The sequence below is a fragment of the Strix aluco genome, chromosome 5 (genome assembly GCF_031877795.1).
Source record: "Strix aluco isolate bStrAlu1 chromosome 5, bStrAlu1.hap1, whole genome shotgun sequence".
Taxonomy (NCBI): Eukaryota; Metazoa; Chordata; class Aves; order Strigiformes; family Strigidae; genus Strix; species Strix aluco.
This window is the reverse complement of record NC_133935.1, coordinates 82,161,596-82,175,648: the sequence shown is the minus strand read 5'-3', so window position 1 is coordinate 82,175,648 and position 14,053 is coordinate 82,161,596. Positions and strand designations below refer to the sequence as shown.

Below are 14,053 nucleotides of genomic sequence, written 5' to 3'. Positions count from 1 at the left end.
TAAGCGCAATGACGAATACAGTGAGAAATGAGCCATTCTGAAAATTAAACAGCATTTTTATTATGATTATTCTGTCAAGGCTTGATGGACTGAGCAGCTAGAAAGAATACTTTTTGTCAGTCACATAATTCCAGATAAAAATATCAGAATCATTCCTACGGATATTTTTGTTTGCTCTACAAGTTAAGCAACACACCTTTAGTACAAGAAGTTACATTTCTAAGCCATCTGAATGGGGCAGTTTTCATCTAAATTTCTCTTCATCTAGTTTTAGAACTTCATAAAAGGAACTTGGAGCGGTTTTTCTGCTGCACGCTTCAGGGCCAAGGCGTAAGTATAAACCCTGGCATCCACTGCAATATGTTCTTCTGCTACTAGTTCTGAAAATTAAAAAAAAAAAAAAAAATGAGATGCTGTTAAAACTTCTCATCTACAGAAATTTAATTAAGTCCCTTACTAAAATGAAGATGTATGGCATTCCAGGCATGAATTCTTAATGCTAACACTTTGTGATATCACTAACTCTGTTACCTGGCCAAGTCTCTCACAGCTTTTTGTTTAAGATAACAGTATTCTAGGATAAGAAATGGCATGAGGAGCTATGAGAAGAGAAGCTAAGGGTTTCTTGCTAAAGCTCGCATTGGTGCGTTTAATGTGTCAGAAAGCTCTTACCATCAATTCTTTGCAGTAGGTCATTCTTTGGAAGTGAAATAACTTCCACAAATTCTAGGAGAGAAGAAAAAAATTTTACACACCTTTAAATTACTGAACAGTAGAGGAAATCACACCTCAGAGTCCTGTTTCTTACAATTTAGAAGGGGAAGCAACCTGACCTAATGCTCATCACCATCCAAAAGCTGTGAGCCTTCATATATCACAAAAAGGCTGATTAAATGGGGGGAGGCAGTAACTGGGGTCATTAAAAAACAGGTTTGGCAGAAAGAAACTGGGAAAGAGCTGGGAAAAACAGTGCAGCTGACAGCTTCTAAAATGAGACCACCTTCATTTGGAGAATGGGGAATACACTGCTGAAGCGGACTTTTGTTTGGCTTACACTGGTACAATAACGGATCGTAGATGTGTTTGACTGAAGACCAAAACAGCACAAAGAGAAAGGCTTGTTCTTAACAACTCTGTGTTGGTTTACACCTCCCCTGTCTATCTGAATTAGTTGTCTTTGGGGCTTGATCTACAGCTGTTGAGGATTCAGTAATTTGTATCTCCTGAGATACTGGTGCTGTAGGTGCAATACCTGAATGTAATTGATGCGATAATGCCCCCCAGGAATTTTCATGTCTAGGCCAAAGTCAATCTCGTGTGTTTGATTAGGGTCAGGAGAGTAACCAAGCCCAAATATAAAACAGTTTTAACTGCCATGTTCTAAGGAAAACTTGCCATACGATGATCACACTTGACCTTACTGTCAATGGGTGCACAGCCATGTAACATACCTCCATCATCTGCAAGTAAAAAACAAAAGTAGTAAATTAAGGATTTTGAAATACACTAGAGTTTACAACTAAAAAGCATTCTGATAGCTGACTGATCGTGAGCAACACTGCAGTTACTTCCAGGGTCAAGCCACAGCTAAGAGGAATATCTAGGGCTCACAGTGCTTATGCCCCTCATTGAAGCTTGGCACCGAAATGTCTCATTCGGGGTGTGCCAACACCTGACACTGAACATCTAGGCCTCCCTAGTGAATTCAGCAAAGAAACGTGGCTCTGCTTATCTAGACTGCAGGATATGATTTGAAGGATGTACAGCATTTAAATCAGCTGGGACAGAAGAGATGCAGTGGTAGGGATAGTTCCTTTAAACCCATTCTTTTGTTCTCAATTTTCAAATAAATAGTATGAAACTCACCAAGTTTTTGCTTAGGTCTTGTATTCTCAGCCTCATCTCCGTTAATGGTGACGCTCACAATGTGTGTCGTGCTGTTTGACAAACCTGGGTCCAAGCAGAGAGCTGCCAACAAGCACATGTAGAGGTTAATTTTTCAAAAGCAGAAGTCGGGCACCTTGACATTTTAGCAAAAATTTTTACAGAAATATATCTGATACAATAGAAGAACATATATTTGGTATATGTTCATGCTGCAAGAGTTGTGAAAAGTTTGTTTTCCCGTGTTCTTAACAGTAATGTTTCTGTAACTTTCAGCTCTTACAGATTTCTTGTAAGACTTGTTTTCAGCAGTGAGGTTTACTTGTCATTCCATAGACTGAAGATTAAACTGTAAACTATAATTCCCTTATAGACTTCCTCAGCCTATTAGTCTAATTTTGCCATCACCTGTCTCCATCTCTTAGTTCCCAGCACACAGCTGTACCCAATAGAATCACAGATTCACAGAATCATCTAGGTTGGAAGGGACCTTGAAGATCATCTAGTCCAACCGTTAACCTAGCACTGACAGTTCCCAACTACACCAGATCCCTCAGCACTATGTCAACGCGACTCTTGAACACCTCCAGGGATGGGGACTCCACCACCTCCCTGGGCAGCCCATTCCAATGCCTAACAACCCATTCTGTAAAGAAATACTTCCTAATACCCAGTCTAAACCTTCCCTGGCTCAACTTGAGGCCATTACCTCTTGTCCTATCACTTATTACTTGGTTCAAGAGGCTCATCCCCAGCTCTCTGCAACCTCCTTTCAGGCAGTTGTAGAGGGCGATGAGGTCTCCCCTCAGCCTCCTCTTCTCCAGACTAAACAAGATAAATAATCAAGAGCCGAGTCTCAACTGTAACGACATTTACTTGAAATCACACGTAAGTCACCTCACCCTTCTACCTTCTCAAGTTTTGTTTAGGATCCTCATTTTGCCTTCACTTTGTTTTATGTAGGAAGCACTGGAATGGCAACAATCACATTCCAAAGGTTCTCTCCTGTTATTCTCCCCTTCCTTCCGGTCGGAGAGGCTGAGTACCGTCACCTCCCCACAGCTCACGTGAGGGTGACCTCCACTCACTGCATCATGCAGCTATTTTTTCTACCTAAATTCACGGATGCTGTTCACATTAAGTTCAGCAATTTAGACATTTATACTAAAATGCCAAATCACAGCTTGAATAATTGGGTTTTGTGTAAAGGATCTTAATTAATAGCAGTTTTCCTCTATAGACATCAAACTTTTACTTTAGTCCTGTATGTTTAACAGAAGTTCAGCAACGGACTCATTAAGGACCAAAGCTTATTGGTACAGCCATGGGATACTACTCTCTGCTAATCTGGATAGACTTTTCTGCATGGATTTTTCCTTTGGTTTAGGGTATTTTAGACACTTAGAGTACCCATCAAAGACAGAATTAGCTTCGGGTGGGAAAAGAAAAAAAAAAGCAAAGACTTTGGGTGGGAAAATAAAAAAAAGCAAAGACCTGGAGTACATTCAATGACTTCCCCCTTGTACCCAGTTTCTTCCTCCAACTCTCGCAATGCGGCGCTTTCTGCAGTCTCATTTTCCTCAATGAGGCCTGTGAGATAAATAATACACAAGAACAACTGAAAAGCTTAACCGCAATACCCATCCCAAGATCTTATCCAGCTTTATGGAAGAGGTGAAACATCCTCACTACCCTATTTTTGCAGGGGGATAAACTGAGGTGTTAGGAAGGATTCCAGTTCCTGGATTGATCATGCTGCTGCCCACATCTTCAACTGACTTCTACAACTGATTGCAACTACAGCAGCATGCTACCTTCCCAGGAAATGCATTAATATTCTCATGAGGGAAGGAAGCCAAATGCTTTGACTCTTAGAGAACGGAGGCGTGGAGGGAAATGTAATATTCTATTACCAGACTACTCTGCAAAATATCTCCCAGTCTGCTCAAATGAACTCATTTTGTATTCTTGATTATCAAATATTCCTACTTCTGAACAGCACACTGAGCTACAGAGCTCACCACGGTTTTCCAGTTAGCGTGACTTCATTAAGATTGACACTCCAAGCACATCTAAACACACTTAACTGTCAGCTTCATGTGACTCATCTTAATGTTTCAGTCACTTACCTGCAGGAAATTCCAAGCAATAGCTGTTAATTGGGGGCCTGAACTGTTTCACTAGGACGATGCAGTCGTAGTGGAGAGTTCTCTGTAGTACTGCTATCACTGCTACACCTACAAATAGCGACGGAAGACACAAGTACATAAAACTGGAGTATAGAGAAAGTGAGTGTTTAGTGCTAGGTCTGGAAAGGAACACAAGCATTGTTACTCTGAGCATTCAATGTTTAAATATCTGCTCCAGAATCCTGAATGATGAATTTAAGCTCCTTGTATTGCGTGTGGTGAGAGAGAAAAGTCCGAAATGGGATCTTCGGAACAGCCCAGAAACGAGAGGCACATGTACCAAGCAAGACTGAACCTGAGCCCACCAGTGTCCAGAGAAGGGCTCTCTTGCCTGCAGAGACTATTTGGAAGCCATAGTATGGAACCTCCTCCTAAGTCCTTTCATGGATAAATCATGTCCCTCTTTTACCCAGACAGAACTGTATCCTTAGCCCCTAAGAGCAGACCCAATTCACCAGTCTGTGAGCTACGCCATATCAGGGCATCCATGTCGTCTTTGAAATTACTCCATTGTTTAAAAGTGAATACAATAATCTTGGGAAAACACTCCTACCAGTAAGGTTCTGATTCTTCAGCACTGAAGTTAGCACTTCATTAGCTCAGGGCTATAGCAAGCTCTCCTGAGCTACTTGGTCTGCATCTCCGTTCATTCACAGGCAGATCAGCTCTAAGTCTGCACTGTGAGTTTATCAGAACTTTCACAGGAAAACACGCAAAGAAGTCACCGACGTCTTACCATCAGCTGAAACACCCTTTTTGTTGCCAGTACGCTTTACAGTTTCCCAAGTTCTGTTTAACACAGAGAAAAGAACAAATGAATACATAAGTCATCTTTCTACCCTTGCTACTTCCATTTAAAAGCAAAATATGCCATCACACAGTGAGGCCCCCTAAAAAAGCAGCTGGCTGTAGGCAGACCCTGTCATATACTGGCACTAGAAAGTGCCAATAGTATAATTTTGTTTTGCCTGCTTAAAGGAGGGAGAGAGAAAACAGTTAATGAATGATTGTTTAAAATGACTAAAAATAAGGGAAAGACATAAATAATTGTTACCAAACAGGCAAGTCTTATAAAAGTGATCCTATAAAAGTGCAAAATAAAGCAATTTATATATAAAACATTTCAAAGTTTGAAATGCAGTTTTCTAACAAGACCATGTGCATTCTTTTATCTTGCTTTTGCATCAGGTTTGTAGTGTAAGTTACTGTGAACTCTCAGCTCAGTTACTTGAGCACACAAGGCGCACACAGGTAAGGAACACCAAAGCTTCTCTCTCTCAAAATAAGCAATGAGATGAGTAAAAACCAAAAATCCACCAGCAATAAACATCTTTTCACAAAAGCTCCAATCTTTGCTATTTTTTAAAAGGATACTTTGCTGATGAATTGGGAGGCACTGCAGAAAGCAATCAGTACAGAATCTAACACGTTAAGGGGAAGGAAGTAAAGTCATGTTGTCACAACAAAACTAAAGCATACAAAAGAATTGGACAGGCATGATAATACACAAGAGAGAGTAATTTTTCAGTAGTATGCAACATCCAGTACCATCAGCAAGAAAAAGGAGCCCTTAATGAAGAACATAGCATCTTTAGCATCTTTACATACATTGCTCGTTACAAGGAACTGGAAATGCAAAGTAAACCAGGGTCCAATGTGCCCAAAAGTATTTAGGAGCCAAACTCGATCCCACATGCTAGCACATCTGCTTGAGTGACATTTTTTTCTCTGAACAGTACGAACTATAAAGGAATTGCACAATGAATAGATCTCATCTTGTGTTGAGTAACAGGTTTGTAAGGCTCATACTCTCTAGCCTGGGGCTAGTCCGTACAAGGGGGAACATTACAGGAATCTGAAATGCCAGAGGGGCAATTACCTCGTTTTACCAAAGGGATCAGTATAAGTTGTTTCTTCAAGCTTCAACCATTTTCTTTCTACAATTACCTAAAATAAAGAATTCTTTGTTAAATACATTATATGATTAATCCCAAAGATATTTGGGGGCTAAGAGGAGAAATAACTATTTTTGGATTGTTTTGAAGACAAAATCTCAGCATCAGAATACATTCAGGAACATGCAACAACATTCTGTAGCTATTATGGAGAAAAACATTTACTCTAAGTTCTTGAACAGGAATAGAAAATAAGTCTAGTAACTCTTCTGAACATGACTTTTATAACCAAGTTTCAATGAATTCAGTGGGATTTTATGTACTGGAAAGTCCTCACCTTTTTAGAAGGATTTTGCAAAGCTCATACTTCAGCTGAAAAAGGGTCACTGGTCTGCAGACTAGCTATGCTGGTGATCATGACTGCCCACTTACCAGAGAGCATGGCCTAAGAGCTAAGCATGCAAGACTGAACACCAAACTATTCTGAAACTTTTCTTGCTTTGATCTCAGACTGGGGCCTTGTGTAGCTGCTGGCTTCTGTAACCATGAGCTGTGATACATACCTGCCCTTTTAGGGCTGCTGACTGAGTGCTTGGCATTAGCGTTATTACAAAATGTTTTTTCTGAGCTAAATGAGTTTATTTGCCCTGTGATGTTTCCTCATCTTTTCTGTAATTCCTTTAAAAGGGAAAAATCCCTAAGTATTAACCCAGCAGTTTACTTTTAACATAACTTGTATTTTAAGCTTTGCTAATGGTATAGGCAGACAAGAAGCTTGTCTCCAGAATTTTGTATCAAGTTGGCCATAGGTCTGACCACAGAAATCAGAAGGAATCAGTAAGATGAACAAATCACTTCTTATTGTCTAATGAGACACACTGCTGACAGCAACAGAGCAAGCATAAGCAAGGGAAAAAGGATCTGTGAAAAAAACCACAACATCAAATTGTAGCAAAGGATGGAGTCTTGAGGTCATTCATGTGGTTGGCACACTGCGATCCTCTAGTGCAGGACAAGGAGCAAATAGGCCCGTGTGGCCATGTAGATCTTGGACTTAAAAGTGAGAAATTAATCAACACAAAAAAGAATACAGAGAATTGAAATGTAGTATATGATGCAGCTGTAACTAGAGTACAGAACACACTACAGCATCAGCTGGAGGCAGAAGGCAAATCAGAAGTGATTCGGGTATCCAGTAAATTATAAGTGAGCTGGACGAACTCACGTAATTCTTAAAATGTGTTCTTCAGAACAATTATTTTGATAGGCAACTGAAATAACAATAGCACTCCTATAGTTGTAAACCGGGCTATATGTACTTTACATGTAGGAATTTTGGCATTTATTTTGGAAAGTATAATATTTCCACGTAAAAGGAATTGGAAAAGGAGAGCTACATGTTCTCAAAAGGGCTTTCTAATGGCTTTGTGGTCACAAAAACAGCAGGAAATGAGAAGATGAAGTATATTATGCTCATTACATGTTCAAGAAGTAATTCGGTTTGGAAGCATTCAGGTATATTTTAAATAGCTTTGTATTCACTCCTAAGTCACTGCAGAACTAGAGAACAGGAAGATCTAAAAGAGAAATAGATGAAAACCATGTTCCATTGGTTGTCCAGGGAGAGGAATATATATACTTCGGTTAAGTAAACACCGCCAAATGTTTTGTGTTAAAGATTCTTCTTAAACATTGCAGAGAACACAAAGGCCTAAATTATTGATCACAGTCCCATTTTGCTGCAGCATTCAACAGAACTGGCAGATCATTACCTCTGTCACCAAGTTATCGTCTGCGAAGCAGGAAGGGGAAAATGGCTCAAATCAGAGCTGTCCCCAGGAATCTTAGAGGAAAAAGAAATCCCTAGTTTGTAAGAAATTTGACCTACCCAAGCTTCAAAAAGACAAAAGGAAAAAAAAAAAAAAAGAAGTAGGTTTTATGTGTACAAACCAAACAGTGTCAAACAAAGTGTCTTGTTTTTAATCAGGTATTCTTAAGTACAGCTTTTGGCTTCTACTGTCATGGAACAATAATTAAAAAGTACTGTAAGACATGTAGCATATTTACAATGGAATCAGTTCTACAATTCTCTAAAGTTAGGTGAAACCCTTGCTCCTAACAGCCTACAGGGTGAGAAAACTGAAAGCTGCCAGGTTTCCCTGAAAGAAAAAGAGAATTTTGTCACTCACCTTGTCAGGTGCACAGTTAAAACCTGCGGAAGCTGGCCCAGAAGCATAACTTCTGCTTTGCCAAATAGCTGATTTAGGACCTACAGGCACTTTGCAAGATGTGTGGCATGTACCATACTTGGTTTTAGAATGAGTTATTTTTATTGCTTTACCTATTACTTTGATGGACAAATAACATCTGCTTTTGCTTACAACAGCCTGACTGTGGGTTCCCAGAAACAGGAAGGAGGACATAAGATCAGACGCTACTTTCATGAAAGAAGATATTCCAACATCAGACCACGTAGTTACTGAACAGTTACAGACCCACTTTTAGCATGAGGGCCACTGGCAGAGGCACAGTAAATCCTCTCCTGTATTAATGCCACAAAATGACTGAAAAAACTAAATAGTTTAAAATATGTAAGATCTAATTACAAACTTCCAGTGACACCAAAGAGTACAGTGTTCCAAAGGAGAAGATCTAAGAGGCATTATGAAAAAAAAGATAAAATGAAAACGCTACCTGCAAAAACACAGGTCTTAATAGACAACCCAAAAAGCTTACAAAAATGAAACCCTTTATGTTTGAGAAATATTCATATTAAAAAACGACCCAAGAGGAAGATCCATAAATATATCCCAATCATGTCAATGCCTTCTTTCCTGAAAAAGCTTTGTACCTTGAAACCTAAAGAAATTACAAGACTCTGTTCATTCCAAGGAAGGAGTGCTGGATAAAAGAAACTACATTCATGTTATAACAACAGTGTGATGCTGTTGCCAAACCTGCCTTTAAGACCAAAGATTAACTTTCAAGAATTCACTTAAAAGAGAACAGAAACAAATACAGGCAGTTTAAATTAGGGTGAAAGTGCTCCTAATAAGCACCCAGAAGTACCTCCAAATTCCTTCCTCAGGACCTGATATTTTCTGATTCTGTGAAGACATGAGCAGAATATTTTTGAAAAAAATCTTACTATCTCCTTAATATTGTCTTTAGAACAGCAATTATCTAAACCCTTATTCAAACCCTTTCAGAAAGCATCAAAGGTACAAGCCTAAATGTTAAGGCAACTCTTAGCGGCTCAGCATCTTAAAGGAATGGAAAACAAGGCCGAGTTTCATGATCCACTGATTTGTATAGTCTCTCAGAGGCATCAGCATTATTTCTGAACATTGAAGACAGCCTGAACAGACAATACAAGAAACAGCTGCAAAATCTGAAAGAAAGAAGCTTAAAATAATGCAGCAGTTGTAGACATCTCTCTCCCAATTGATAATTTGTATGATTATTTCAACAGAGAAATGCCACCTTTTTTAAACTCTCATACCATCAGGAAAAAGTATTTTATCTACTGAATAGGTTTTTACAAACATACAGCATCCATAGCATTTCTTACTCTGCACTCGCAAACATTCTGATCAGTCTCAAATAATTGTTATTTAACAACAAAACGTGTCAAAACCAAGCATGTTATACCTCTTCTTTAAGAACGGATTGTCTAGCAGTTTTTGGAACTTCTGTGGATGTCTCAGCTGCCATTTTCAGGAATGTCAGGCTTTTCTCCTCCTGTGCAAAGTCCAGATTACTAGGAAACAAAGTCAATATTTGCTTTCAGAGTAAAGTTAAAAGGTTCATTTCTGCATTCTAAATTAACAAATAAGACCTACCGGAGAAAGTTACGGACACATGATGCCAAGTGCCATTCACAATTTCAGCTCCACCTGATGTTTCAGAGTCAAATAATTCAAAGGAGAAGTGGAAGTTTGGGTCAAATCCCTGATTTACATAGTTGTAATAGTCCTATTAGCTGCCGAGTAGCTATGCTGGCTGAAGACACCCTCCTTAACTATTCAAAGGTCAGACCTACAGGGACAAAATCGATCCAACTTGTTTCATTCTGATCTGGGTGAAGTGCTCTGTCAACACAGCATTGCCACAACAGGACTATGCACTCCACTGTGAAAGTGGGAAAAAACCTTCTACCAAGAGGACTTCAGGGGTAAAAATTGTCTGCTATTGAGAAAGAATCAGAACTAGAACCTACCTTCACCTTACACACATCACAAATAAAGATGTAAATCCTTCTCCCAAAAAACCAAGGTCAAAGAGTCACCCGTGTGTTGCAAGTCTAGGTGGCATGTGGAGTTAGTGTGACCAAAGCACGTCAGTCTCTCTTACTGGGAATGATGTGGCTAGCACTGTCTAAAAGGCAGTTGAATATATGCCCAAAGCAAGGCTCTGCACCTGCAGCTCAATGCCTCAGCCTGCATCTGAACGCTCCCTAGGAAGGTAAGATTGTCCACTCACTCTCTCAATCCAGTTCTAGCTGAAAGGCACAGCAGGCAGCAGAAAAATACGATGCATTAGAGATTCACCATTAGGCCCCTGCCTCCCTGCGGATTTACGGGGCACTTCCAGCACAGAAACTCTTATTTCAAGGAAGCTCATCTCTGATATTAAGTTGTAATACTGAAGTCCTGAAAATCAGCACAAATCATAAGCAAAAAGACCATGCAAAGAAGAAAACCAGTTTAAGCAACCGGAGAGACAAGATAATCCTAAAAGATCTCTTGTTCTTAGCGTTGATGATTGTAAACTTTCCATAAAGCCAACAGGAATCTTCCCATTGACTTCAACTAGGGTTTAATAAGGCTCTGTGGAGTCTCTAGCAATCAACAGTACCAGAAATGAGTGATCGCCTTCTCTGTCATACCTAATTTTAGCACTTTAATTTTTTACTTCATCTTTTTATGATAACACCTACTGCACATTTGTGGAAAATTTAAGAGCATGCAGAAACAGTCAGCTTTCTTACATACTAATTTGCATTTTAATTCCACAAAGTAGTTAAAAGGAATAGGTAGCACAAAATATTTCTGGTTATCAGAGGATTAAAACTAATGTACATAAATCCATTTCCTCAGTATGTACACAGGGCAGGCTCTTTCCTAAGTCTTAAGACAGTCGTTGGATGAAGTAGGTCATAGTGGTCAAACGTTCAAATTGGTTTTATGTCACTTAAGTCCTGAAAAGGAACCCTGATTTATTAAACCCAATTCTGTTCTTTCAAAACTATGTGCTACAACCTTTCTTAAAGCAATGAAGTTCTATCTTAAAATACATAGGTTTACTATCTACCTTACTATTTCTATGAAAAACTGTTCTAGAACCTCACTTATCTTTTGATTTCTATCCCACATTAGTTCAGTTAGCTGTTACCCATTTGTTCTTGAGCCAGCAATGTCTCAAACTCTCTTCACTTAGGATTTAAGAGCTGTAGCTGGACAATTGCCATAGTCTCTTGCTGTGACTCTGAAATACAAGATCAAACTTTCCACCAAACTTATACAAAAGAAGCGTAGCCCAGCACAGCAGTTCCAAGAGGTTTCTGGTCATCCAGAGGACAGTCAAAGGAGGCTCTGTGCAATGCCTGAAGTATACACCTCTAAAAATATAAAAACCTCACGTAACATACCTAGCTACAATGAATTCACCTCCTGTGTTTGGAAAGAATTATAGCCTTTTTGATTGACAATAAAAAATTATGAAGACAGTGAGCCATATCCTTGTTAAACTTTTTTTTTTTTTTTTTGATCAGGCTGAATAAGTCTTCCTCTTGTAGTCTCCCCTCACAGGAAATCCCGTTCAGTTGATCATACTAATCCTTATACACTACAAGAATCAGTGTATCTTTCTCAAACGTGGATCACCACAATCATACCCTAAAATCCCACAAGCAGCTACAGTAATGGTTTGTACAACAGTGTTAATACTTACCTATATCAGTTACAAACACATACTAGAACCTCATCTCATGGCAGAAGCTCTTTTCAACACAGCTTGCTCTCTTCTGCAGTGGACAGATTCAGGGGTGGCTTGTGACTTAAAATAACAAAAAATTATACAGCTTCAGTGGTTTGAGTTATCACTAATATCTAAAATAAGTGAAAATGAGAGAGGAAGACTCATCTATCTCAGCTTCTGCAGTTTTGATCTCCTCCACAAGTGGGTGCAATGACTCTATGTATGAGTGACATTTTTAAAAGTTCCAACAAAAAGTAATTTTTTCCAAATTCAGCTGATTTTATAGAAGTGAGAATTTCTGCTGTTAGAAAGCTGAAATACCATTTGGTTAAATGAAGGCTGCAATTCTGGTATCTCATATTAGTCATACTGTCAAGGGTGGCAACACCTTTTGTTCATAAACAAAATTAGCTGCAACTGAAAATTAAACTTAACACTACAACGTTAGGTTTCTAAAGCCCTGTGTTAGCTTTCAGAATACACCTTGTCTTGCAGCCCTCAGACAGGAATGTTCTTCCAGCTCATAAAATTACCACTGCATCAATTGAGTTAAAAATGCAACACAGCTCGTCTAGCAGCCCGGGAACCTGACTACCTGACTTACGATTACATGAACTCTATGAATATAAATTTTTAATAGTTATCAGTGCAACCTTAAGAATATGTCAACGTGTACGCGTTTATCAGCCTCCTTAGCATGAATCAACAGCACCTGAACTACAAACTATGGAAAAAAGTTTGGCCTGCTTCTACCTTCTCTGATGATTTTTGAGGCTAGTTTTACAGATTGCTGCTGGCAAATCATGCTACTTGTTCCATTTATTTCATGTGGAGGTCAAACTCAGATCTGAAAAAAGTATATGATTTATAAAAGGTGTAACTTTATTCCCATTGCTTATTCCCTTCAAGGCAAGGCAAGGCTTCCCTTCAAGGCAAGGTCTAATTCTACAGTTCCAAATTCTGCTTCCCAGGGCTTAAAATCTTAAACCAACACAGGCCTGTGAATCAGCTTAGAGAGGAGCCAAGCTATAGGGGCTTTACATTAACCTGTCCAAGTCATGATAGATGGATTACTTTTCTAAATCACTTTCAAAAGATATTCTCTGATCCAAACTACGTAGCCCAGCTGACAGCAACCAGATTTAATGGAAGCTCAGCAACGGCATCCTAAGGCAAGATGAAGATAAAACGAAATACAGGGTTTCTTGTAAAGAACATGCAAAAGGGACACTGGCAGTGCTTTGAACAGCTGAGATAAATGTGCTGAAAATAAACATCACTAGAAGTCACTTAAAACTCGCTAGCATCAGTCAAGTGCACTTGCATTTCGGTAATATGACTCAAGTAACAAAATAACTAGCAAAAGTTGATGGCAGAGAGGGAGAGGGAAATAGTGGGGAAAAATGTTTCATTTTTGTCATGGTATTTAGCAGCATGGATGACCCGTGCAGCACCAAATAAAATACGGAAAAAAAACCTGATTCTCGCCCTGCAGAACAGACAACAACAAATACTATCTTGCATAAGCAGACGAGGATTAGCAGCATCTCCATATCGTTATAAACCTTCCTGACAAGAGATGCGTGAGAGGGAGACAGCCTCAGACAGCAGATGCAAGAGCACTGAAGGGAAACGACTCGGCCCTCCATGCAGGGACACGCACGCACAGAGACGACGGCAGAACCATGGGGCTTAAAAAGAACATATTCGGTTATTACTTGACTCTTCCCAAAATAAAATGAAATGCAGCCCTGCTTGAGGAGAGGAAGCTCTGTCGCTGTAGAGCTCCGTTATAACGCGGGAGAGATGAAATCTTACACAAGCACATGCAAAGCAAGAAAGCAAAGCCTGCGAGGCGGGAAAACCACCCGCGGCTTCCCTCAGGCCACCCGTGTTGTCAACGTAACCGCCTGGAAACCCCCCGCTCGGGCCACGCACACGTACGAGGCCGGGAGAGCGGCCCGGCAGCTGAGGGGAGCCGCTACCACGGGCGGGGAGAGGCCGGGGGCGGCCGGGCGGGAGCGGCAGCGCTGAGGCGGCGGCTGAGGCGAGGCGAGGCGGCGGACGGGTGCGCCGCTGAGGCGGGGCCGGGTGGCTCCGCGCCGT

General features: G+C 40.1%; 1 protein-coding gene across 5 annotated transcripts; it reads right to left on the bottom strand.

Annotated features, from left to right (window-relative positions):
* Positions 1–35: 35 nt before the first annotated feature.
* NUDT5 (nudix hydrolase 5) lies at positions 36–14,015 on the bottom strand. 5 transcript variants are annotated; one of them, XM_074828002.1, is made up of 12 exons: positions 13,766–13,953; positions 11,921–12,025; positions 9,811–9,864; positions 9,620–9,728; positions 5,953–6,020; positions 4,810–4,862; positions 4,014–4,121; positions 3,379–3,474; positions 1,867–1,968; positions 1,422–1,460; positions 673–726; positions 36–380 (listed from the first exon to the last, which is right to left on the bottom strand). In XM_074828002.1, the coding sequence occupies exons 4-12, from the start codon at positions 9,680–9,682 to the stop codon at positions 271–273; spliced, it is 693 nt and encodes a 230-aa protein (XP_074684103.1). In that variant the 5' UTR covers positions 9,683–9,728; positions 9,811–9,864; positions 11,921–12,025; positions 13,766–13,953; the 3' UTR covers positions 36–270. The 5 variants fall into 5 exon arrangements, with proteins under 5 accessions (XP_074684103.1, XP_074684102.1, XP_074684100.1 ...); XM_074828001.1 differs by lacking the exon at positions 9,811–9,864 and having other exon boundaries at positions 13,892–14,015; XM_074827999.1 differs by lacking the exon at positions 9,811–9,864 and having other exon boundaries at positions 13,666–13,806.
* Positions 14,016–14,053: the final 38 nt, after the last annotated feature.

What these genes read in the sequence shown, in the direction of transcription:
- NUDT5 (XM_074828001.1), bottom strand. Translation starts at nt 9,682, where the DNA reads ATGGCAGCTGAGACATCCACAGAAGTTCCAAAAACTGCTAGACAATCC. An exon ending in AATCCGTTCTTAAAGAAGAG is followed by an intron (nt 6,021 to 9,619) that starts GTATAACATGCT and finishes TCTTTATTTTAG; the next exon opens with GTAATTGTAGAAAGAAAATG. An exon ending in AGTCATTGAATGTACTCCAG is followed by an intron (nt 1,969 to 3,378) that starts GTCTTTGCTTTT and finishes GCTTGTTGGCAG; the next exon opens with CTCTCTGCTTGGACCCAGGT.